This window comes from Canis lupus, chromosome 11 (assembly GCF_048164855.1).
Source record: "Canis lupus baileyi chromosome 11, mCanLup2.hap1, whole genome shotgun sequence".
NCBI lineage: Eukaryota > Metazoa > Chordata > Mammalia > Carnivora > Canidae > Canis > Canis lupus.
The window spans coordinates 71592739-71618384 of record NC_132848.1 but is presented as its reverse complement, the minus strand read 5'-3'; the positions used below and the strand labels follow the sequence as shown (position 1 = coordinate 71618384).

Below are 25646 nucleotides of genomic sequence, written 5' to 3'. Positions count from 1 at the left end.
ACGCCCTGGGCCAAAGGCAGGCGCCAAACCGCTGCGCCACCCAGGGATCCCCAGGAACCCCTTTTAATAACAGCTTTATTAGGAGCCCCTGGGTGGCTCATTCAGTTAAGTGTCCAGCTCTTGGTTTCCACTCAGGTCATGATCTCAGGGTCATGAGATGGAGCCCTGAGTTGAGCTCCATGCTTAGCATGGAGTCCGCTTGTCCCTCTTCCTCTGTCCCCCCACCCATTCTCTCTCTCTCTCTCTCTCTCAAATAAATAATAAAATCGGGCAGCCCTGGTGGCTCAGCGGTTTAGTGTCCTTCAGTCCAGCGCCTTCAGTCCAGCGCCTGATCCTGGAGTCCCCAGATCGAGTCCCGCGTCGGGCTCCCTGCATGGAGCCTGCTTCTCCCTCTGCCTGTGTCTCTGCCTCTCTCTCTCTGTGTGTGACTATCATAAATAAATAAAAATTAAAAAAAAAAATCCTTTAAAAAAAAATAATAATAAAATCTTAAAAAAAAAAGCTTTGTTAAATAGAATTCACTCCTTTAAACTGTTGTTATTCAGTAGTTTTTCATATATTCACAATTTCACAGCCTTTCATCACTTGGAAAGGAAGCTAGCAGTACTAGTACTAGTACTCACTAGCAGGCACGCATTTCTCCCTTTCTTCCCAGCTCTTGGCAACCAACACTTGTCTCTGTGCATTTGCCTATTCTGCATATTTCATTTAAATGTAATCATACAGTGTGTAGCTTTTTTGTGTCTGGCTTCTTTCACTTAATGTAATACTTCAAGACTCATATAGCATGTAGCAGAATCTCATCTCAGAGCCAAACTATATTCCATTGTGTGGGTATGCCGTGTTGTGTTGGTTCATTCATCAGTTGATGGATATTGGATTGATTCCACCTCCTGGCTATTAGGAATGCTACTACTATGACATACAAGTACACATTTTTGTATGTTTTCAGTTGCCTTGGTATATGCTCTTGTGAGTCATATGCTAACTCTAACATTTTGAGGAACCATCAACCATTAGTTTTCCAAAGTGACTGCCATTTTACGATACTATCAACTGTGTGAGGGTTCCAGTATTTCAAGATCCATGACAACACTTGTTATTGTCTGCCTTTTATAGTCATCTTAGTGGCTATGAAATGGCATCACATTGTGGTTTTGATCTGAAATTTCCTAATTATGTGATGTTGAACAATTTTTCATGTTTATTGGCTGTTTCTTTGGAGAAATACCATTCAGACCCTTTGCCCATTTTTAAATTGGGTTCTTTTTCTTTTTTTTTTTTTTTTTTTTTAAGATTTTATTTATTTAAGAGAGAGAAAGAGAGCATAAGTAAGGGGAGGGGCAGAGGGAGAAGGAAAAGCAGACTCTCCCTGAGCAGGGAGCCCTACTTGGGATTTGATCCTGGAAGCCTGGGATCATGACCTGAGCTGAAGGCAGATTTAACCAACTGAGCCACCCAGGAGCCCCAGGTGTTCAGTGCATTTTGATGCACGTATATATAGCAAAATGATTACCACCAAAGTACTAGCTAACACCTTCATGTCATATAATTACCGTGTTTTGTTGTGGTGAGAACATTTAACGTCTACTCTCTCAGCAACTTTCAGCTATTAGGGAAAGTATGTTAGTAATATAATATACTATCATTAGCGATAATCACCATGTTGCCTAATAGATCCCCAGAGCTTATTCATCTTATAACTGGAAGTTTGCACCTTTAACTGATATCTCCCATTTCTCCCACCCCTCACTCCCTGGCCATCCATTCCATTCTCTGTCTTTATCAGTTTGGCTTTTTAAAATTATACATATAAGTAAAATCCTATAGTGTTTGTCTTCTCTGTCCACATTGTCTTTCCCCCCCTTCCCCCTCCACATTGTCTTAATTTGCTTTGTAGTAAGTTTTGAAATAAAAAAGTATGAGTTCTTACATTCTGTTATTCTTTCTCAAGATTGTTTTGGCTCTGCCTTCATTTCTATGTTAATTTTAGGATCACCTTGTCAATTTGCAAAGAAAGGCACCTGGGTGACTCAAGTCATTTAAGCTTCTGCTTCAGCTCAGGTCTTGATCCCAGGGTCCTGAGACTGAGCCCCAAGTCGGGCTCCCTGCTCATCAGGGAATCGACTTCTCCCCCAGCCCCTACCTCCACTTTGTCTTTCTCTCCCTCTCTCTCAAATAAATAAATAAAATCTTAAAAAAAAAAAAAAGACATCTGGAATTTTGATAGAGATTACATTGTATCTATAGATCATTTTGGAGAGTAGTACCTTCTTAATATTAGTCTTCTGATCTCCAGACATGAGAGGTCTTTCCATTTTTTTTTTAGGTCTTTAATTTTTATTTAAGATTTTATTCATTTTTATTTTTAAAATATTTATTTATTATTTTTTTTTTTTATTTACACAGAGAGGCAGAGACACAGGCTGAGAGAGAAGCACGCTCCATGCAGGGAGCCCGATGTAGGACTCAATCCCGGGTCTCCAGGATCATGCCCTGGGCCGAAGGCAGGGGCTCAACTGCTGAGCCACCCAGGGATCCCAGACTTTATTTTAGAGAGGGAGAGAGAGCATGCGCAAGCAAAAATGGGGGTAAGGGCAGAGGGGTGGGGAGAGGGAGACAGAATCTCAAGCAGACTCCTCAGTGAGCGTGGAACCAGACTTGAGCCTGGGGGCTTGGTCCCAGACCCCCAGACAATGACCTGAGCAGAAACTAAGAGACGCTTAACCACCTGAGCCACCCAGAAATCATTAGGTCTTTAATTTCTTCCAGTGATGTTTGCAGTTTTCAGTGTACAAGTCCTGCACCGCTTTTATTCCTCACTTTGTTTTCATCTTTGGACTAGTTTATGGTACATTTTTCTATGCAGAAAATTTTCATTTTTGTATATCAAATATAACCAGTTTTAATTTTATTTAATTGTTTGTTTGTTTTTAGGTGAGCTCTATGGTCCAGTGTGGGGCTCGAACTCATGATGCTGAGGTTAAGAGTCATGTGCTCTACCAACTGAGCCAGCCAGGCACCCCTCAGTCTTAATTTTAAAATGGTGAAACATGGGCAGCCCCCGTGGCGCAGCAGTTTAGCGCCGCCTGCAGCCTGAGGTGTGATCCTGGAGACCCAGGATCGAGTCCCACGTCGGGCTCCCTGCATGGAGCCTGCTTCTCCCTCTGCCTGGGTCTCTGCCTCTCTCTCTCTCTGTGTCTCTATGAATAAATAAATAAGATCTTTTAAAAAAATGTTTAAATAAAGAAAATAAAATGGTGAAACAGGGCAGCCCGGGTGGCTCAATGGTTTAGCGCTGACTTCGGCCCAGGGCGTGATCCTGGAGACGCAGGATCGAGTCCCATGTCGGGCTCCCTGCATGGAGCCTGCTTCTCCCTCTGCCTCTGCTCTCTCTCATTAATAAATAAATAAAATCTTAAAAAAAAAAATAAAATGGGTGAAACATTTGAATAGTATGTCTCTAAAGAGACAGATATGGCTAAATAAGCATGTAATATGTTGCTCAGCATCACTATTCATTAGAGAAATGCAAATTAAAAGCACAGCAAGGGACACCTGGGGAGCTCAGTGGTTGAGCATCTGCCTCTGGCTCAGGTTGTCATCCGGGGGTCCTGGGATCGAGTCCTGCATTGGGCTTTCTGCATGGAGCCTGCTTCTCCCTCTTCCTATGTCTCTGCCCCTCTCTCTGTGTCTCTCAGGAATAAATGAATAAAATCTTTAAAAAAAAAAAACAAAAACAGCATGTCATGTGAAAGAAGCCAGACACAAAATACCACATATTATATGATTCCATTTATATGAAATGTCCAGAAAAGTTAAATCTATTGAGACAAGAAAACAGAGTAGTGATTGCCTGGGGATGAGAATGGTAGTTGATTGCAAACGTCTAGTGGATCTTTTCATAAAGGATGATAGAAGGGTTCTCAAACTGGGTTATAGTGGTGGATGCCTGACTCTACAAATGTAATAATGACTGTCATTGAATCATATACATAAAGTGGGTGAATTTTATGGTCTGTATTCAATAAAGTTTCTTTCTCTCTTTTTTAAAGATGTTAGTTATTTATTCACGAGGACATAGAGGCAGAGACATAGGCAGAGAGAGAGGCAGGTTCCCCACGGGCAGCTCAATGTGGGACTTGATCCCAGGACCCGGGTTAGTCATGTCCTGGGTTGAAGACAGACGCTTAAAAGCTGAGCCACCCAGGTGCCCCAGTAAAGAGGCTTCTTAAGAAAGAAAAACAGCACTGATGTAGTCAGGGGAAAAATCAGTGTTTTGTGGATTTGTCATAATTTAGGCTATGCTCATTCTGATATCCTTAAAAAACATTGTTAAATCCCTTCCCTTTATTCTCTGTTAACAGTACCATTTTTCATACTTGAATGTTTTATCTGCCTGGAATTTATTGGAGTATGTGAAGTGAGAAAGGATGAATAAAAAAAAAAAAATTAAAAAAAAAAAAAAAAGAACAAACCTCCCTGAGCCGAAGACAGACGCTCAACCACTGAGCCACCCAGGCATCCCAAAATAAATAAAATCTTAAAAAAAAAAAAAAGTACATTTGTAATTTAGAAAGACACTAACAGATTACCTTCTGCAGAGAATAATCAAAAAAGTAAAAGAGGGGATGCCTGGTGGCTCAGTGGTTGAGCATCTGCCTTCGGCTCAGGGTGTGACCTCGGGGTCCCAGGATCAAGTCCCACATTGGGCTCCCCGCAGGGAGCCTGCTTCTCCCTCTGCCTGTGTCTCTGCCTCTCTCTCTCTCTTTCATGAATAAATAAATAAATCTTTGAAAAAAAAAGTAAAAGAAAAAATGAGAGGAAAGAATGGAATTCCTTTGATGATGCTAAAACTATAGCACCTTATGGCTTCGCCACAGTAATTGGCAAAACAGTGCCTCCTTAATGAGCAAATTTGTTATTTTCTACTTTAATGCTATGTTAAGTCATCATCATCAATGTAATTTTTAAAATTGATTAGTTTGTTAAGCTTTTTCATATATAGGTATTTTATATACATATTTTTTTTTCTAGTTTGCAAATGAAAAACAACCTAAAGTTCAGAAGTTAAATTTGGTCACAGAGATAATTGGTGGTAAAGGGCAAACATTTCATCTTTTGACTTTGGAACAACATTCTCTTCTAAGATGCCATGTCTGGCTGAATGAAAATACCTACTAAAGAAGTTTATTGACCTGGAAAGGAAATGCTGCGTAAACAGGCTACTGCCCTAGATCAGGGGGTTTTAATGGATGATTTACCCCCACCCTACCCCCACCCCAGGATATCCAGCAATATATGGAGACATTTTTATTTTTTTTAACACTTTGGGGAGGAAGACTTGATTGCTACTGGCATCTAGTGGGTAGAGACCGGGGGTGCTACCTAACATTTTACAGTGTATAGGACGGTTCTGCACAACAAAGAATTATCTGTGTCTAAATGTCATTAGTGCCAAAGGTGAAAAAATCCTGCAATAGATCATATTTCACAAAGCTTTATTCACTTAGTGGATACTCAAAAAATATTACAGTTGGGAGATTAATTCATAGGACCAGTGAAAGGGTGAGCATTCTTAGACTTTGCTTGTTTGTACCTTATAATTTGTTGATTAACAAATAGACTATAGAAAATGTGGGTGGAAAAGTTCATCCAGGTAATCCTCTGGGGTCAGGGGACAAGAACAGCACTAACCGCCTATTTCAACATCACAAGCAGATTACCTTAAAAAATATATTGAACTTTGGGGCACATGGCTGACTCAGTCTGTAGAGCATGTGACTCTTGATCTTTTGTTTGTTTGTTTGTTTGTTTGTTTTACTTGTGATCTTGAGGTTGTGAGATTGAGCCCCATGTTGGGTATAGAGATTACTTAAAAATATAAAATCTTAAAAAAAATAAAATCTTTTTTTTTTAAAGCTGAACTTTAGTTAATGAGAGCTGAATTGATGCCTGCAAATTACTTTGAAATCCAATAAAATGTAAGAGGGTTTGATGAATGGAGAAAGGGATAAATAGATATGTAATAAAGCAAAAACAGTAAAACGTTAATTGTAGAATGTAGTGAGTGGGTATGTGAAACTTCACTGTATAATTTTTTTTTTAAGATTTTATTTAGGGATCCCTGGGTGGCGCAGCGGTTTGGCGCCTGCCTTTAGCCCAGGGCGCGATCCTGGAGACCCGGGATCGAATCCCACGTCGGGCTCCCGGTGCATGGAGCCTGCTTCTCCCTCTGCCTGTGTCTCTGCCTCTCTCTCTCTCTCTCACTGTGTGCCTATCATGAATAAATAAAAATTAAAAAAAAAAAAAAAAAGATTTTATTTATTCATGAGAGACAGAGAGGCAGAGACACAGGCAGAGGGAGAAGCAGGCTCCATGCAGGGAGCCTGATGTGGGACTTGATCCCGGGACCCCAGAGTCATGACCTGGGCCGAAGGCAGGTGCTCAACCACTGAGCCACCCAGCTGCCCCTGTATAAATTTTTTTTTTAATTTTTTTTATTTATTTATGATAGTCACAGAGAGAGAGAGGCAGAGACACAGGCAGAGGGAGAAGCAGGCTCCATGCACCGGGAGCCCGACGTGGGATTCGATCCCGGGTCTCCAGGATCCCGCCCTGGGTCAAAGGCAGGCGCTAAACCGCTGCGCCACCCAGGGATCCCTAAATATTTTTTTTTTATATGTTTGAAAATTGTCATAATATTAGAGGGGAAATCAAAAGAGATTCACCCTCTTATTAACAGACACGTGAAACCACATTTCTGATTTTGCTGGGTGGCCTCAGGGAAGTTACTTTGTTTTTATGTTGATTTTTTTTTAAGATTATTTATTTTAGAGAGAGAGCCAGCATGAGCAGGGGGAGGGGCTGAGGGAGTCGGGAGAGAGCATCTCAAGCAGACTCCTGGCTAAGTGCTGAGAGCCCGACTTGAGGCTCCATCCCAGACCCTGAGATCATGTCTTGGGCTGAATACAAGAGTCAGACACTTAACTGATTGAGCCACCTGTGTACCCCTCAAATTTTTTTTTCGCATTTTAGGTTTTTTTTGTTTTGTTTTGTTTTTAATATTCTTTATGCCCACTGTGGGGCTCATACTCATGAACCCAAGATCAAGAGTCACACGCTCCACTGACTGAACCACCTAGGCGCCACAGGCTACTTAACTTTTTAATTTCTGTAAAGTGTGATAGTTGTTTGGCTCAAATGAAATGCTAGTATTGTGACGTTCAAATGAAACAACATGAAAGCACTTTGAAAAGCAGAAAGTAGGAGATCCCTGGGTGGCTCAGTGGTTTGGCGCCTGCCTTTGGCCCAGGGTGTGATCCTGGAGTCCCGGGATCCAGTCCCACATCGGGCTCCCTGCATGGAGCCTGCTTCTCCCTCTGCCTGTGTCTCTGCTTCTCTCTCTCTCTCTCTCTCTCTCTCATGAATAATAAATAAATCTTAAAAAAAAAAAAGCAGAAAGCACCCTAAGATATAATGCATTACTATTAAGAAGGATGAGCATTTGGCCAATCATATGCCACGGCTCTGGATGTTCGTGACACTCCCCATGTAATGACATTAGCACTGTTTTGTTTTTTGTTTTTTGTTTTTTTTTTTTAAGATTTTATTTATTCATGAGAGACACAGAGAGGCAGAGACACAGGCAGAGGGAGAAGCAGGGTCCCTGCAGGGAGCCCAAAGCGGGACTCGATCCCGGGACTCCGGGATCACGCCCTGGGACAAAGGCAGGTGCTAAACTGCTGAGGCCCCAGGGATCCTCTGACATCAGCACTGTTTGACCAGCTTTAGGTGGAAGTACAAAACAACTGTTTCCATGACAGTTTCTGTCAAATATTTTTCCAAGATCTGTGGAAGACTTAAGATTCCTCTTCTAAGAGGACAAAGTCATGTTATTCTTGTAAATTTAGTGTCTTTTCTTGTCTTCCTTGTAGATTGCCAAGATCTCCACTGAGGACAGTGGGAATCTCCTTTGACTCTGGAACACTGGGCAGGAGCTTTGCGATTGGCTGCCCAAGAAGGAGGCGGAATGTCTGCATTGTTACACCAGAGAGTTCAAACTTCACAAGACTTTGGGTTAAACAGTATCATTTACTCTGCAAATGATTATGTCTTTGCCCATCCTCTATGATCATCACAAACTAATGAACAACCTCTCGGGTCTTATGAATTCAGGTTATACTGTTTTCCAGATGTGCTGGCAGCTGATTCAGGTAGGATCAGGCTGGGTTTTGTCAGGAATGGTGGAAAGGAAAGAACTCCTTCCCACTCTCCAGTTCTTGTCTGGATGAAACATTTGTGCATGTAAAAATTAGGGTAACTCACTAGGTTGTTGTATAAAGCAGTGTTGAGCCAAAAAAATGGTTTAGTTATATTAGGGTTCTAAAAAGGTGTAATGATTAGAAAAGCAAGATTTCCTTCACTTTTGTTTGATGGCTTACATGACTGTTCCGTTTGCAGGTGCAATTTGGAAATGGTAGCTAACCTTTTACTTTCTGTACAAAATATCGCAGGTGATTTTACTCCGTGTATGTGTGTGTGTGTATGTGTGTGTGTGTGTGTGTGTGTCGCGATGTATATCCATGCTGATGGGCTGATTGCTTCTTCTAGGGCCTTTGAACAATGGAAGCCAGCTCTCTGAGGACTAAAGTCCCAGCCTTCTTGTCTGATTTGGGGAAGGCCACATTAAGGGGAATCAGAAAGTGTCCCCGATGCGGCACATACAACGGAACCAGGGGCCTGAGCTGCAAGAACAAGACGTGTGGAACCATATTCCGCTGCGGGGCACGGAAGCAGCCTAGTGCGGAAGCTGTCAGAATCATAACGGGCTCCGACCTGCAGGTGTACTCAGTGCGGCAGAGAGACCGGGGCCCCGATCACCGCTGCTTTGTGGAGCTGGGTGTGTCAGAGACGACAATACAGACGGTGGACGGAACAATCATCACTCAGTTGAGCTCTGGACGCTGTTATGTGCCCTCGTGCCTGAAAGCTGCCACCCAGGGGGTAGTGGAAAATCAGTGCCAGCACATCAAGCTGGCGGTGAACTGCCAAGCAGAAGCCACGCCTCTGACCCTGAAGAGCTCGGTCCTGAACGCAATGCAGGCCTCCCCAGAAACCAAGCAGACCATCTGGCAGCTGGCTACGGAACCCACAGGTCCCCTTGTCCAGAGGATTACTAAAAACATTTTGGTGGTGAAATGCAAGGCAAGCCAGAAGCATAGTTTGGGGTATTTGCATACATCCTTTGTGCAGAAAATCAGTGCCAAAAGCTTGCCTGAGCGCCGGTTCTTCTGCTCCTGCCAGGCCCTGAAAGCGCACAAGTCGACCACCTCCAAGGATGAGGTGGCCCAGAGATGTATCCATTTCTTTGCTTGCATCTGTGCCTTTGCCAGTGATGAGACATTGGCTCAGGAATTCTCAGACTTCCTAAATTTTGATTCCAGCGGTAGGTGGTGTGTTGACACAGTTACTCTGTTTTTCTAAAATGGCAATGAAAGAGTTCCACTGATGGCATCTGGAGATTGTCCTAGCAACCTTCAGAAGCAGTTGCTAGATAACTCAAATGAAAAGCATTCCTTCTTTTACTCCCACTCAGCACAGTTGCCTCAAGGTTGGTTGGTTGGTCAGTTGGTCAGTGGGTTGGTTGAAATAGATGCTCAAGAGTCTTGGGCATTTTCTCTGAGACAACAAATCTAGCAAAAGTTAGCAGTTGCTTTGCCTTTTTATTTTTTTTAACTCTTTCACAGATGCCCTATGTTAATAAAAACAAAGAATAAACAAAAAAACCTTTTATTTTGGGTCGCTTGCTTGTGTCTTATTTTTAAAGATGAGGAAAGCAAGTACCTGCTAAAACATCTTTCAGGACTGCACAGCAAGTCTTTTCTTGTGGTTATTAACAGTTTTATCTTTTAGATGCTTTTTATTTTCATTTCTTAATGATTTTTAGTTGGCAGTTCCTAACTTTCTAGTTTTATTTCTCTGTAGTCTTTTATCATGTTAATTATCCGTAAACAAAAACCTATGTCTTGGGGAGTCTTTAAATTAATTAATTTTAAAGCAGGCAATCACTCCATAATTTGTTTTTTATAAATTAATTTTCTCTAGGCAGGGGCCCATACTTACTCTTGGGTGGTATTAATAATTAAGAAATCTATTGTATTTCAGGTCTTAAAGAGGTGATTGTGCCCCAGTTAGGTTGCCATTCAGAATCAACAGTATCAGCTTGTGAGTCTCCTGCCTCTAAGCCAAAGAAGAGGAAAAAGGACGAACTACCTGGTAAGAAGCTGTTCGGTTTGTTTGTTTGATGCTGTTGCCTTTAGAGATTGTCTTACTATGTATTATGTGTTTCACTGAATCTTAGAAAATACAGAAATAATGTTTCTTAATGTTTCTTTCCTGAAAAAAGTTTTATCCTCTATTGATGATTCTTTGTAGAGCTAAGGTTTGGTTCTTTTGGCCAAGTATAAGGTCCAACCAGACTCTACCTTTATTATATCGTATGTGTTGTTTATCCCTTAAACATTTGGACTAACCCGACCCCTCAGTCTGGTTTAGGACAGTGTCAGGAAGGTTTCATCCATAGAGTGTTTTTTTAAAATGTGTGACAATGGTTAATTGTATTTTACAAACTAATTTAAGACTGTAGTTTCTTAGCTTCATTTTCAATATGTGGCACATGTATATTTTTTTTTTTACTGCAAGTGTACTAGTGTCAGTTAAGTAGTCAGATAAGTCAGTATGAAAATACTGTAAATAAGTAAATTAGTAAATAAGTAAATTAGAAAATACTGCAAATAAGTAAATTAGTAAATTTACTAATTATAGTAAATAAGTGTTAAAAGGCCTAGACTCTAAACAAAAGAGAAAAATAATCCAGTTCACACATGTAGAGTAGCAACCTTTTTGTGGGTAGAGTATTTGTAGAGGTGGGTCAGATGGTCACACACAGGAGTTTTGGTGCGAGGATGTTAGAGAAAGATGAAGAAACAAAGTGACACGGGGATTTGTTTTTAAGGAGTAATTCTGACAATCTAGAGCAGAGATTGTTGTTAAATGTTTACTTATTTATGTTTTCCCAAGAAAAGAAAGTTCTTATCCTTAGTCCTAATTGTAAATAATTTTTAAAAAAAAAAGATTTGTTTTAGAGAGAGAGAGCACACACTCACCCACAGAGGGGCAGAAGGAGAAGGAAAGAAGCAGACTCCCCACTGAGCGTGGAGCCAGCAGCAGGGCTTGTCACAACCGAGACCATGACCGGAGCTGAAACCAAGAGTGGGATGCTTAACCGACTGAGCCACCCAGGCACCCCTCTAAATATTTTATAAGAAAATATAATCCTTTCTTTTTTTTTTTTTAAAGATTTTGTTTATTTATTCATAGAGACAGAGAGAGAGAGAGAGGCAGAGACACAGGCAGAGGGAGAAGCAGGCTCCATGCAGAGAGCCTGACGTGGGACTCGATCCAGGGTCTCCAGGATCACGCCCTGGGCTGCAGGCGGCACTAAACCGCTGCGCCACCGGGGCTGCCCTAATCCTTTCTTTTTAAAGAGTTTATTTATTTATTCATCAGAGACACAGAGAGAGGCAGAGACATAGGCTCCATAGAAGGAGAAGCAGGCTCCATGCAGGGAGCCTGATACGGGACTCGATCCCAGGACCCCGAGGTCATGACTTGAGCCAAAAGCAGACGCTTAACCACTGAGCCAGCAGGCTCCCCAAGAAAATAATCCTGGATACAGGAAAAGCATTTTGTTCACAGGTGTTCATTTTACAGTTATTTGTAACTGGCCAACCACTAGGGATAATTCAATAAACCTTGATAAAGTGACTTGATCACTTTATCAGGCAACCATTAAAAACAACTATAAAGAATTATAAAAATTATTGTAAAGAATTATTATAGGGCACCTGGGTGGCTCAGTCAGTTTAGCATCCAGTTCTTGGTTTTGGCTCAGGTGGTGATCTCAGGGCCCTGGGATCGAGCTCCCTGTGAGGCTTTGCACTTGGCTCAGAGTCTCGTGGAGATTCTCTCTCCTTCTCCCTCTACCCCTCCCCCTGCTCTTGCACAAGTATGTGCACACACACACTCTAAAATAAATAAAAGAATTATTATAAAGAAATGTTTAGATACTCAGGTAAAATACAGAATGCTCCATTAAATTTGATTTTTGTACAAACAATGAATTTTAGTATGTCCCATGTAACATTTGGAACATACTTAGGCTAAAAAAACTATTCATTTATTTGAAATTCAGATTTTTTTTTTTTTTGCTAAATTTGGCAATCCTGACACAATCACAGTTACTTAAAATCACAAAACCAGCAAAATCAACTGTTTTCGCATGCACGCACACACATCCACACAATAGTTTACCAGAAAATTGATAGTGATTTTGAGGTGGGGATAGTGATTGAGAGGTGAGGAGCAGTGGGTGAATATTTTTTTCTTCTTTTCACTTCTAGGCCCCCAACCCACACCCCAATTTCCTGTAAAGAGCATATAAAACTGAAAATGTTATGTATAAAGCCTAGTGCTAATTCCTTCTAGAAACTGATGCTTAGAAATTAACAAAGACTTTTTATGTTTTAGACTGTTCAGAACTCGATATTGAATTGATTTCTATTCTGCAAAAATACTATTAAACACCGTAATGATTTGTGGTTTAGGTGCACAGACGAACAGTTCACTACTGCCTCAGGATGCAGTGAGCAGTAATCTAAGGAAAAGTGGCCTGAAAAAACCTGTGGTTGCTTCTTCATTAAAAAGGCAGGGTGAGTTTGCCTTCCCCAGGGTAGGTTAAAGAGGTGGGAAATCATCCTAAAGAGGCCCAAAGCAATATAATCAAAAGAAATGTTGCATGTTATCCCCCAAAGAATGCCGGGATAAACACTAGCAGGCATTGAGGCTGAGGTCTGTGCTGTTCCACTGATTTAAAATCCTACTCGAAATCAAACTGTATCTTTTATTTATTTATTTTTTTTCAAACTGTATCTTTTAAATAACAAATGCAGCAAAAATGACTTCATGTTTCCACAGCACACATATCTGTAGGATATCTTCCTTTTGTTGCTTATAGCCTACATGCTATACCAACTCAGTATGAGCCTGAACGGTGAGGAAGAAACAGATTTTAGAACTATGCAGTGATAAATATTTGTTGAGAAAGACTAATATAATCTGTTCTCCAAAGTCATGGAAGTTTGGGGGCACCTGACTGGCTCTGTCGGTACAGTATGGGACTCTTGATCTCTTGATCATGGGGTTGTAAGTTTGAGCCCCACGTTGGACACAGAGATTACTTTAAAAAATAATAAATGGATAATATCAAAGTCAACATGTGTTAAATTTATCACATTCTGAACTTATAAGACAAAATGACTTAATTTGAACATAATATATATTTACTTCTCAGAATAACTAAGCTTGTACATTTGGGGATCAACATTTTCTTAACTCTCAGATATTATAGCTGGGTGATTAAAAACCAGCTTTCAGGGATCCCTGGGTGGCGCAGCGGTTTAGCGCCTGCCTTTGGCCCAGGGCACGATCCTGGAGACCCGGGATCGAATCCCACGTCAGGCTCCCGGTGCATGGAGCCTGCTTCTCCCTCTGCCTGTGTCTCTGCCTCTCTCTCTCTGTGACTATCATAAATAAATAAATAAATAAATGATTAAAAAAAAAAATACCAGCTTTCATCAAGGTGCCTGGGTGGTTCAGTCGGTTGGGAATTTGCCTTCAGCTCAGGTCATGATCCCAAAGTCCTGGGATGGAGGAGTCTTGAGTCCCTGCTTCTCCCTCTCCCTCTGCTGTTCCCTGCTTGTGCACATGCTCAGTCTCTCTCTCTCTCTCTCTCTCTCTCTCTCTCAAATAAATAAATAAGATCGTAAAACAAACGAACAAACAACTAGATATTAAGATCAAATCTTTTTTTTTTTTTAATTTTTATTTATTTATGATAGTCACAGAGAAAGAGAGAGAGAGAGGCAGAGACATAGGCAGAGGGAGAAGCAGGCTCCATGCGCCGGGACCCCGACGTGGGATTCAATCCCAGGTCTCCAGGATCGCGCCTTGGGCCAAAGGCAGGCGCTAAACCACTGTGCCACCCAGGGATCCCCTAAGATCAAATCTTAACTAACCAATTAACTAAGAACTTACACATTCCAGGAATAAACGTTTTTGGAATGGCAGGGAATGTAATAAAAAATATCAGGTAGAAGACATTTTTAAAATATCTAATTTATTTACTTGAGATAGATAGCGAGCATGAGTAGGGGGAGGGACAGAGTGAGAGGAAGAGGGTTAAGCAGACTCCCCCCGCCCAGCGGAGACCCTGGAGTGGGCTCCATCCCAGGATGCTGAGACCATGACCTGAGCTGAAGTCAGAAGCTTAACCCATTGAGCCATCCAGGCACCCCAGTTAGAATATTTTTTTAAAGGTTTTTATTTATTTATTCATGAGAGACACAGAGAGAGAGAGAGAGAGAGGCAGAGACACAGGCAGAGGGAGAAGCAGGCTCCATGCAGGGAGCCCGACGTGGGACTCGATCCCGGGACCCCAGGAACACGCCCTGAGCCAAAGGCAGACGCTCAACTGCTGAGCCACCCAGGCGTCCCTAGAGCGTGTAACTCTTGATCTCAGGGTTGTGAATTCAAGCCCCATGTCAGATGCAGAGATAACTTAAAAATACAATCTTTAGAAGATGCCTGGGTAGTGTAGTCAGTTAACTGTCCGACTCTTGGTTTCAGCTCAGGCCCTGATCTTTAAGTTGTACGATCAAGCCCCACCTTGGGCTCTGCACTTAGTGTGGAGTCGGCTTGAGGCTTGCTCTCCCTCCCCCCTCCCCTCTGCTCATGCTCTCTCTGTCATAAATAAGTAAATCTTAAAAAGAAAAAATTAAAATGAAACCTCTGAAATAAAGTATTTGAAAAAAGTCAACTGCAAATTGAAGAAAGGCCTTATTTCATGGCTGCTTTAAAGATAATGATGCCATAGCTACTATTCATTTGAAACTAAAATTTTCATTAGGTAAATGTATATAGTGATAATTTGAATGAAGAGCTATTTTATTCTATTTTATTTTTTCTTTGCACCAAAGGAACTGATGAAAATTTGTTAAAAATATTCTAACTGCGAGATGCCCGGGTGGCTCAGTGGTTTAGCGCCGCCTAAACCTAAATAAAATCTTTAAATTTTTTTTTTTTCATTTATTTATGATAGTCACACAGAGAGAGAGAGAGGCAGAGACATAGGCAGAGGGAGAAGCAGGCTCCATGCATCGGGAGCCTGACGTGGGACTCGATCCCGGGTCTCCAGGATCGCGCCCTGGGCCAAAGGCAGGCGCTAAACCGCTGCGCCACCCAGGGATCCCTAAATAAAATCTTTAAAAAAATTACTATGGTTAATAATCTTAAACACATTAGCATTTCCACAGCTTTTCCCTTCTTTTTTTCCAAATGGATTCTTAAAAAAAAAAAAATCCTAGAATCTTCCATTTCACTTATTGTATCTAAATTTCTTTGAATTTCAACTTGTTGCTCTTTTCCATACAAAATGCTCAGCTTTTTCAAACTCCAGGTAATTGTTGTTTCTGTTAAAAAAAAGATAAAAGTCACTGAAAAGTTTTTTGTTTGTTTTTCCTAGCCTGTGGTCAACTGTTAGATGAGGCACAAGTGACCTTATCCTTCCAAGACTGGCTGGCTAGTGTCACAGAACGCATCCATCAAACCATGCACTACCAGTTTGATGGTAAGTACTGGTCACCCGACTTGGCTATTGCTGAAAGGAGGAGAAATCAAAGTAATTGTGTTATAAATGTATTCGTTTTTTGTTTTTTTTTTTTTAAGATTTTATTTATTTATTCATGATAGGGCGGGGGGCAGAGACACAGGCAGAGGGAGAAGCAGGCTCCATCCCGGGAGCCTAACATGGGACTCGATCCCAGGATCCCAGGATCACGTCCTGGGCCAAGGGCAGGTGCTAAACCGCTGAGCCACCCAGGGATCCCCCTGTTTGTTTGTTTGTTTATTGAGTTTATTTCTAGCAGTTAGCGTATATGCTATATTAGTTTCAGGTGTACAGTGTAGCAATTCAGCGATTCCACACATGCCCAGAGCTCATCACAGGTGTTCTTCTTAATCCCATCCCCTATTTCCCCCATCCCTTCGCCCCCTCCTCTCTGGTAACCATCTGTTTGTTCTCTAGAGTTGAGAGACTGGTTCTTGGTTTGTCTTTTTTTTTCACCGCTTTGCTCCACTGTTTTGTTTCTTAAATCCCATATGTGAGTGAAGTCATAGGGTATTTGTCTTCTCTCACTGACTTATTTTGCTTAGCATTATGCTCTCCAGCTCCATCCATGTCATTGCAAATCGTAGTTCTATTCTGGGTTTTTTTGTTTGTTTGTTTGTTTTAAGATTTATTTATTTAATTTAGGGAGAGAGTGAGAGAGAGAGCAGAGGAGAGGGGCAGAGAGGGACAGAATCTTAAACAGATACCCCAGTATGTGTGGATCCCGACAGGAGGCTCAGTCTCAGGACCCCAAGATTGTGACCTGAGTTAAAAACACCTGTTGGACACTCAACTGACTGAGCAACCCAGATACCCCTAGGAGTCACTCTTGATGTTATATCTAGGCAGGTAGTGGTTCTGGATGTTTCCCCTATTGGGGCCAGCATCTTGGGCAGTGTTTTTGTTTGTTTGTTTTTGTTTTGTTTTGTTTTTTGTTTTTTTAAGATTTATCCATTTATTGTAGTGGGGGTTGGGAGCAGAGGGGCAGAAGCAAAGAGAATCCCAAGTAGACTCCCTGCTAAGTGCGGAGCCCGATTTGGGGCTTGATCCCACGACCCTGAGATCACAACCTTGCCAAAACCAAGAGCCAGACACCCAACCAATGCAGCCACCTACATGCCCTGTTTTAAGTAAGCTCTATACCCAATGTGGAGCTTGAACTCATGACTTCAAGATCAGGAGTTACATGCCCTGCCACCTGGGCCAGCCAGGCCCCCTTCTCTTAGATAATTTTTAAGGAAAAATCTGAACTCTTCTGAACCCTCCCCTAAACACTCTTTCTCCTGACATTTTGCTGACCCTAGTGTTTTGCAAATTTCTTTAAGGTGTTTGTTAAGTATTTTCAGACATTTTGCCTGCTTTGAGATCATCTTCAGAGAGAAAGGCCAATGCTTATTGGATAAACAGTGTCCTGACTTTGGGGTCTGTGGCACTCATGGCCCAGACCATCTGAGTGGGAGCTTGTGGTTACTTTGCTTGGACATGAATGCATGTAGCAAATGCCTGGGGGCGCTGGACAGGATTGAATCAAGTTTACCTTCTCAACTCAGCATCATTGTTCTTATCTCATTTCATATACTCTTTAAAGGGAAAATTCTGGGCTGTGGTGGTGTTTATGAAACTGGGAATTTGGAAAGTTATCTTTGGGAGCACCTGGGTGGCTCAGTGGTTAAGTATCTACCTTCAGCTCAGGTCGTGATCCCGGGGTTCCGGGATCGAGTCCCACATCGGGCTCCCTGCATGGAGCCTGCTTCTCCCTCTGCCTGTGTCTCTGCCTGTCTCTCTCTCTCTATGTCTCTCATGAATAAATAAATAAATAATTTTATTTTGTTTTTTAAGATTTTATTTATTTATTCATGAGAGACATAGGAGGGGGGGCAGAGACACAGGCAGAGGGAGAAGCAGGCTCCATGCAGGGAGCCTGACATGGGACTCAATCCCGGGTCTCCAGGATCACGGCCTGGGCTGAAGCCTGCACTAAACCGCTGAGCCACCAGGCTGCCCAAGTAAATTCTTTTTTTTATTTTTATTTTTATTTTTATTTTTTATTTTATTTTTTTTTTTTTTAATTCTTTTTTTTAAAAAAAAAAAAAAGAAAAGTGGGATCCCTGGGTGGCGCAGCGGTTTGGCGCCTGCCTTTGGCCCGGGGCGTGATCCTGGAGACCCGGGATCGAATCCCGCGTCGGGCTCCCTGCATGGAGCCTGGTTCTCCCTCTGCCTGTGTCTCTGCCTCTCTCTCTCTCTCTCTCTCTCTGCCTCTCATGAATAAATAAAATCTTTAAAAAAAAAAAAAAGAAAGAAAAGTTATCTTTGGTGGACGACAAGGGTCTGCGAGGGATCAAGAGTAGGGCAGGTGACAGTGCTTGACTCATAAAGGCCAATCAAAACCGCCTTTTTGTCTCGGTATAAAGCAGCCTAAGTGACATTTGTAGTTATTACTGCCACCCAATTCCATTTCTTCCACTTCTCCCTACGTGTCAGAAAGCCCACTGAGTTTCTCTAAGTGAGTTTCTTCTTATTTGCTGTAGGCAAACCAGAGCCACTGGTGTTTCACATTCCTCAGACCTTTTTTGAAGCCCTGCAACAAAGAATATCTATAGGAAGTGCAAAGAAACGGCTTCCCAACTCCACCACAGGTATGGGATTTTTCCCTTTGGAATTAGTGATAGATGTCTTGACCTTAAAGAATTATGTTTAGAAAAACACTGTGGAATTTTCAGGATTAGGACTTCAAGTCACATGCTCAGAGCATGAAGATATAGCCAGTCGGCTCTTAGAGTAATGATCACCCTCCTCCAAGGCCCCATACTTACTCCAGTAAGAGGTAATAGAAAGATTCAGAAAGCCCCAACTTTGTATAAGAACAGTGAAGTGCAGTAAGAGTGCCCACCAAGAAGTTTGATATTTTTTAGATATTTTTACCCATTTCAACAAAAGCATCATTTGGGCTGGCCTCTTGGGAGCATATTATAGTATGTATCAAAAACAGAAACTTGTTTTTCATGATTCCCTATTTTTGATGGATGATTTTATTTTTAGAGTAATTCTTAGGCTTGAAACCCTTTATAATTATATTATTATGGTGCACAGTTCTTGGTTTTCTATTACATCTTCTACTAGAAATTTCAAGATACTTCTTAGGTAGTGTAAGGAAATAAGGGAGAGAAAAAGAGGAAGAAAGGACGGCTCAGTGGTAAGTAGCCTAAGAGGAGCTACAGCTGGGAATCAATGCTATTTCTTTAGTTAATAGTTATTTGATGATATAATAGGATTGTTTGAGGTTTAAATGTATCTCTGAGTAGTACAAGCTGTGAATCACTGTTTAGGGCCTTAAACATATTTGTCATCACAGCTTATCTGAGGCAGCGTTGATCCTTTTTTTTCTTTTAAGATTTCATTTATTTATTCATGAGAGACATAGAGAAAGAGAGGCAGAGACCCAGGCAGAGGGAGAAGCAGGCTCCGTGCAGGGAGCCCGACGCAGGACTCGATCCCGGGTCTCCAGGATCACGCCCTGGGCCGAAGGTGGCGCTAAACTCCTGAGCCACCGGGGCTGCCCTATTCTTTCTTTTACATTAAACTTTAGGCCTCCTAATACATTAACTTTAACCCAGATCTCTGCTATTTTTGCCAGCCCTTTGGTGAAACCCCTTTATAATCCTGTAGGCAAGGTAGTAGATTGGCAACCATGCTAATGGGCTTAAACTCCGTGTAATCCTTTTAAGAATTATAATTTGACCTCTGATGTAACTAAAGTTGTAAGAGGTCGTAAGAAGCTATTTTATAATGGAGTCCTGTGTGTATGGTTGTACCAAGCAAAGAAGTAAGTTTCTAAGGTACAAAAATAAAGAGCATCTCAAGCATCAGAAACTTTAGTTAGTAGAAATCCATATCATTTATTACATTTCACCAAACCTATTATAGATTTGCCTCTAGAATTTCTTTTTAAAAGTGCTGAGATTCTGAAGGACAGGATAGCACTGCACTGAGCCCTCTAGAAACTGGATAACAAATACATTGAAAGAGAATGCTATGTTTTGGTAGTCTAATCTTGTTCCCTTTTTACATTGAAGCTTTTGTTCGGAAAGATGCCTTGCCACTGGGAACCTTTTCCAAGTATACCTGGCATATCACTAATATCCTGCAAGTTAAACAAATCTTAGATACCCCAGAGGTAAGAGGGTATTTCTACAATAGTAGGAGGGCAAAGAGGGGAAGAGAGAGAAGCAAGTGCAGGAAGTCTGTTCGTACCAGTTTTCTGAGTCCTTGAGTTATAGACACCAAAGGGAATTCCTTTCTTTCATACTAAGAGATTATTCAGAAATACTTACTGCTGTGTGGTTCTGTGATTTTAATGGCTTTTCCCTAGTGCTTGAAAAAGTATCTTAAATTGGAGTATCCTTTTTCTTTGCCTTTGGGATCAGAAAACAGATCACTTTTCCCATGAATTAAATAATGAACCCCTTCTAGCTATGGTGAGCCCTAGATTAACTGACAGTAAGCTTAAAAGTATATAAATAATTTGAGATGATACACTATTCGTGAAGTCGGTGAACTCAGCACAATTAAATGCTTCTCCGCAAACTGCAACGTAGTTCTCATTAGAGAAATGACCCCTAATTAGTTTGCATTCTTTTTTGCAAGGGAAATACTAGACAGTTTTAAACCTTATATTTTTCAACCGGATCCTGAAAATTGGAGGTTTTTCCCTTCTTACAATAAAAGAATATTGTAGAAAACTCAGCATAGTGTGATTTGATACGTTAAGATGAGCTTAAGTGCAAGGCATTTGTTACTTTCAGAAAAAGAAAAAGCTATTTGGTAGCTGTGGAACTTACATGTGAACCCTAGAAAAGGCCTGTGTTAGCACTAAAGACACTTGAGGAGCTTCTTTAAATATCAGACGTCACAGAGACAGCTTCTGGCCTGGAGCAAGTGTTCAGGGTGGGACCGTTAAGTGAGGGAAGGGGCTGATACTAGGAACCCTAGAATGTTGGTCTGCGGGGCACTACGACTGCATCCCCTCATTCAGACTTACAGCCATGCATTGGTAGGAGCTGTGTGTTGCGGATGAGAAACAGGCTGTGAGCAGCTCACCCTGCTGTTCAGTGGCAAAGACCAGCTCCAGTTGTGTCTGGCTCAGTCCCAAGGACAGCGTGAAGCATACAAGTGTGAGGTCAGCTGTAGGCGCGGTCAGTGGAGTCTTTAGGACGGTGATGCTAGCAGAGCGGCCGGGGATGGAATGAAGCTGGTCTGAGAGCAAGTCTCTGCCCGCAGCCCTCACGTAGCCATGAAGACATTAGGGCTTCAGTTCATCTACACTTTGGCTGGGGTTCAAATTAAAGTTCCAGAGGAAAAATGAAAGCCATGAGCGATGTAAAGGAGAAAAGGCAGATGTGTTGACAGCATTGACTTGAAAATACAAGAGGAAGTTTTAGTTAATTAGAGTGTACTTAACAAAAAAGAGTAAGTGAAAGATCTTGTTGTCATCCAAATATTTGTCTACTTTGAGTTTTCCCTTTCTCACCTTTCTTGGTGTTGTCTCCATGTCCAGATGCCCTTGGAAATCACTCGGAGTTTTATCCAGAACCGGGATGGGACGTATGAGCTGTTTAAATGCCCTAAAGTAGAAGTAGAGAGCATAGCAGAAACCTATGGTCGTATAGAAAAGCAACCCGTGCTGCGACCCTTAGAACTAAAAACTTTTCTCAAAGTTGGTAAGTGAATTGTGTTTTCGATAGCACATCTTCCTTGAAGAGTTAGCTGTGTGCACTGCACTGTCCTAGACTTTGGATCTTGACCGTAAACAAAGCAGACACATTCATTCATCTTGGACAGGCCACCATGGAATAAAGTGTTAATAAAAATAAAGTGTTAATAAAGTGTTCTGTTTCTTTTGAAACAGTACTTTCAAAACAAAATTACCAGGGCGCCTGGGGGGCTCAGTTGGTTAGGCGTCTGACTCTTGATTTCAGCTCAGGTCATGAGATTGGGCCCCGATGTTGGGCTCTCTGCTGGGTGTGGAGCCTGCTTGGGATTCTCTGTCTCCCTCCGTCCCTCCTCACACTTCTGCTTGCACACAGGCGCTCTCTTTCTCTCTCTCTCTCCAAAAAATTAATTAATTAATTAATTAGAATCACAGAGGGCATCTAGCTGGCTCATTTGGTGGAGCACATGACTTGATCTCAGAGTTGTAACTTTGAGCCCCATGTTGGGTGTAAAGCTTGTAACATATATTCATCATAGAGAAAGCATAGATTTCATTGTAAAGCATAAAGGAGAAAAATCAACCACCTATAATCCCATGCACCGGGGAAGACATCATTGCTAAGACTCTGGTATATACCCTTTCAGACTCTCTTCTGTGCCTGAAGAGTTTATAAAACATGAGATCATACTTTTTTTTTTTTTTAGGATTTTATTTATCTGATAGCACAAGCAGGGGGAGCAGCACGCCTAGGGAGAAGCTAACTCCCCGCTGAGCAATGAGCCCAACACAGGGCTCGATCCCAGGACCCTGGGATCGTGACCTGAACCAAAGGCAGACGCTTAACCCACTGAGGGTTCCCGGGTGCCCCAGGATCATACTTTTTTTTGACATAAAAATATATCATGGACAGCTTTCCATGTCTATCTTCAACATTATTTTTTTAACTTTTTTTGTTATAAAACATATATAATATAAACATTTTTTTAAAGTGTGTATCTGGTTTTCAGGCATTAAGTACATTTACATTGTACAACCATCAATCACCTCCCTCCATCTCTAAAACTTTTTTTCTTCCTCCACTGAAACTGTACCAATTGAACAGTAACTCCCTAGTCTTACCCTGCCCCTGGCCCCAGGCCACCACCATTCTACTTCCTGTACCTCATGTAGGTGGAATCACACAGGATTTGTCTTTTCTCTGACTGGCTTATTTCACGCAGCATAACACTGCATGTGTCATTTCTTTCCTTTTTTTTTTTTTTTTTTTTAAGGCAAGCACTATACTCAGCATGGGGCTTGAACTCAGGAACCCGAGATCGGGATTCACACACCTTACTGACTGAGCCAGCCAGGTGCCCCATAGTTTTGAAGGCTCTACTGTTTTATTTTTAACTCTGCTAGTGTTTTATATGTTTTCTTTTTTTTTTAATTTTTATTTATTTATGATAGTCACACAGAGAGAGAGAGAGAGGCAGAGACACAGGCAGAGGGAGAAGCAGGCTCCATGCACCAGGAGCCCGACGTGGGATTCGATCCCGGGTCTCCAGGATCACGCCCTGGGCCAAAGGCAGACGCCAGACCGCTGCGCCACCCAGGGATCCCGTTTTATATGTTTTCAAAAGCATTCTTTAGCCTGAGTTTTTCATGTTTAAATCCTTGATTCTCTGGATTTACTTTTTTTGAATAAAGATTTATTTATATAAGAGGGAGAGAGAGAGAGAGAAACAGAGCAGGGATAGGGGCAGAGGGAAACAGAGACAAGTAGACTCCGCACTGAGTGGGAAGCCTGATATGGGGCTCGATCCCAGAACCCTGAGATCAGGGTTTGAGCTGAAATCAAGAGTCAGATGCTCAACCAACTGAGTCACCCAGGCACTCTTGGAATTTATTTTGATATAAGGTATAAGATATGATTCTGATGTATACCATTTATTATAAGAAACTCTTGTATTTCTTTTACTAATTAGAAATGCCACCTTGGGGGCGCCTGGCTGGCTTAGTTGGTAGAACTTGCAACCCCTGATCTTGGGGTTGTGAGTTCAAGTCCGATGCTGGGTGTAGAGATTACTTAAATAAACTTTTTTTTTTTTTATGGTGAAAAAATTTATATTTAGATTTATGGCTGGCTGGACTCAAGTTTAGATGATCCCAATCTGTTCAAGGTGTTGACCTTGGCCATATCATTGAGCTTCTTCACAGCGTGTTTGATCTGGTGCTTATTGGCCTTGACGTCCACAGTGAACACAAGTGTGTTGTTGTCCTCTATTTTCTTCATGGCTGACTCCGTAATTAAGGGGAACTTGATGGTATAGTGATCAAGCTTGTTTCTCCTGGGGGCGCTCTTTCGAGGATATTTGGGCTGCCTTCGGAGACGCAGGGTCTTGGGTCGTTTGAATGTAGGTGACGTGCGGATCTTCTTTTTTTTTGTGACTGTGCACACCTTTCAGCACCGCTTTCTTAGCTTTCAAAGCCTTTGCTTTGGCTTCGGCTTTTGGAGGGGCAGGGGCTTCCTTCTTCGGCTTCGGCGCCATATTCGTGAAAAGTTAAATAAACTTAAAAAAATAAAAATGCCACCTTAGGGCAGCCTGGTGACTCAGCAGTTTAGCGCAGCCTTCAGCCCAGGGTGTGATCCTGGAGTCCTGGGATTGAGTCCTACGTCGGGCTCCCTGCATGGAGCCTGCTTCTCCCTCTGCCTGTGTCTCTGCCTCTCTCTCTCTCTCTCTCTGTCTCTCATGAATAAATAAGTCTTAAAAAAAAAGAAATGCCACCTTAACCTTATACTAAATTCCTGTCTCTAAGTGTGTGTTCACTTAGGATCTTTCTGTTTTGTTCTTTTCATCTGCCGAGACCTATGCCAGTACCACATGCCTTTGGTTATCATGGATTTATAATATGTTTAGAACCATATAGGTTTTTTCTTTAAAGATTTTATTTATTTATCCATGAGAGACCCGGAGAGAGGGAGGCAGAGACACTCCACAGGGAGCCCAATGTGGGACTTGATCCCAGGACCCCGGGGTCATGCCCTGAGCCAAAGCAGATGCTTAACCACTGAGCAACCTAGGCGTCCCAGAACCATGTAGAATTTAATTCTGTTTCTTTCAGGTTTCCTTGAAACTTGACCTTTTCTTGCTAGTCTCCCTTTTAATCTCATTCAGCTATCTCTTCTTCTCAATCTGGGCTCTCCTTAGCATTCTTTTGGCTGTTTTACCAGAAAGACTAGGTCTTATTTCATTTGGAGCTGCCAGACAGTTCCCTGAAATCTTCTTTTGGGTAGATAGATCAGTAATTGCTTTTCCCTTCCCTTGATTCTTCTTGTTTTTCCCTTTGTTTCTCTCTTATTTTAATTTTTAATTTTTAAAAATTTTTTCCTTCCTGAACACAGTAACACTGGCCTGCCTCAAGTTTTGGAATGGTACTAATCATTGTTTTTGTTTTGTTTTTTTGTTTTTGGTCTTCAGGCAATACTTCCCCAGATCAAAAGGAGCCAACACCTTTCATCATTGAGTGGATCCCAGATATCCTTCCTCAATCCAAGATTGGTGAGCTGCGCATTAAATTTGAGTATGGTCACCACCGGAATGGGCACGTGGCGGAGTACCAAGACCAGCGGCCGCCGCTGGACCAGCCCTTGGAACTGGCCCCTCTGACCACCATCACTTTCCCTTGAGGCAAAACAAAACAGTCTTTTGCTGCTAAATTTGCACATCCCCACCCCTTGACAATTTTAAGTACTAGTTAGGCATTTAGATGGCCCTGCTCCTTAGTGAACTGCTCTTAGCTAAGATGCAATTTCTCAGAGCATTCAAGTGGTTTCTGTTGAAGAAGAACTCTTCTTGTAAATGGCCTTTTTGGTGCTGCTGTGTATAGTCTTCATCATAAATTGGGTGATATTCCTGGCTAGAAGTTTTAAAGGAACTAAAAGGAAACCAGCTCACTTTCCTTCTGAAAGGACTCCCGTTTAGAGTTTGCTTCAACCTTTTTCTAATGCTCTAAGAAGTTAGCAGCACTCCGCCTTAACACCAACAGTGTTGGAAGTTAATAATACCCTGGTTGGGGCAGAATGTTAAGGACCATCCTGACCGTTCCAGTCATGCCCTTTTATTCTGTTCTCAAATAAAGCACAGTGTCACTAGTTTTTCCAAAGTA

The 25646-nt window shown here is 41.8% G+C and overlaps 1 protein-coding gene and 1 long non-coding RNA gene across 8 annotated transcripts in view; one reads left to right on the top strand and one right to left on the bottom strand.

Annotated features, from left to right (window-relative positions):
* C11H2orf42 (chromosome 11 C2orf42 homolog) overlaps positions 1 to 25646 on the top strand; it is a 27914-nt gene extending 2268 nt beyond the window's left edge. For 6 of the 7 annotated variants that reach the window (XM_072768701.1, XM_072768705.1, XM_072768707.1 and 3 more), the window contains 9 exons: positions 7938 to 8216; positions 8614 to 9448; positions 10168 to 10278; positions 12669 to 12773; positions 15644 to 15748; positions 18316 to 18423; positions 19861 to 19961; positions 21342 to 21504; positions 24959 to 25646. In XM_072768701.1, the coding sequence (XP_072624802.1) occupies positions 8626 to 9448; positions 10168 to 10278; positions 12669 to 12773; positions 15644 to 15748; positions 18316 to 18423; positions 19861 to 19961; positions 21342 to 21504; positions 24959 to 25167 (1725 nt within the window). In that variant the 5' untranslated portion in view covers positions 7938 to 8216; positions 8614 to 8625 and the 3' untranslated portion in view covers positions 25168 to 25646. The remainder of the gene's footprint in view (positions 1 to 7937; positions 8217 to 8613; positions 9449 to 10167; positions 10279 to 12668; positions 12774 to 15643; positions 15749 to 18315; positions 18424 to 19860; positions 19962 to 21341; positions 21505 to 24958) is intronic. The other variant, XM_072768708.1, reaches the window with a different exon arrangement.
* LOC140600453 (uncharacterized) lies at positions 20437 to 22918 on the bottom strand. The gene is made up of 2 exons (XR_012003736.1): positions 21315 to 22918; positions 20437 to 21199 (listed from the first exon to the last, which is right to left on the bottom strand). It is a non-coding gene; the product is annotated as an uncharacterized lncRNA (long non-coding RNA).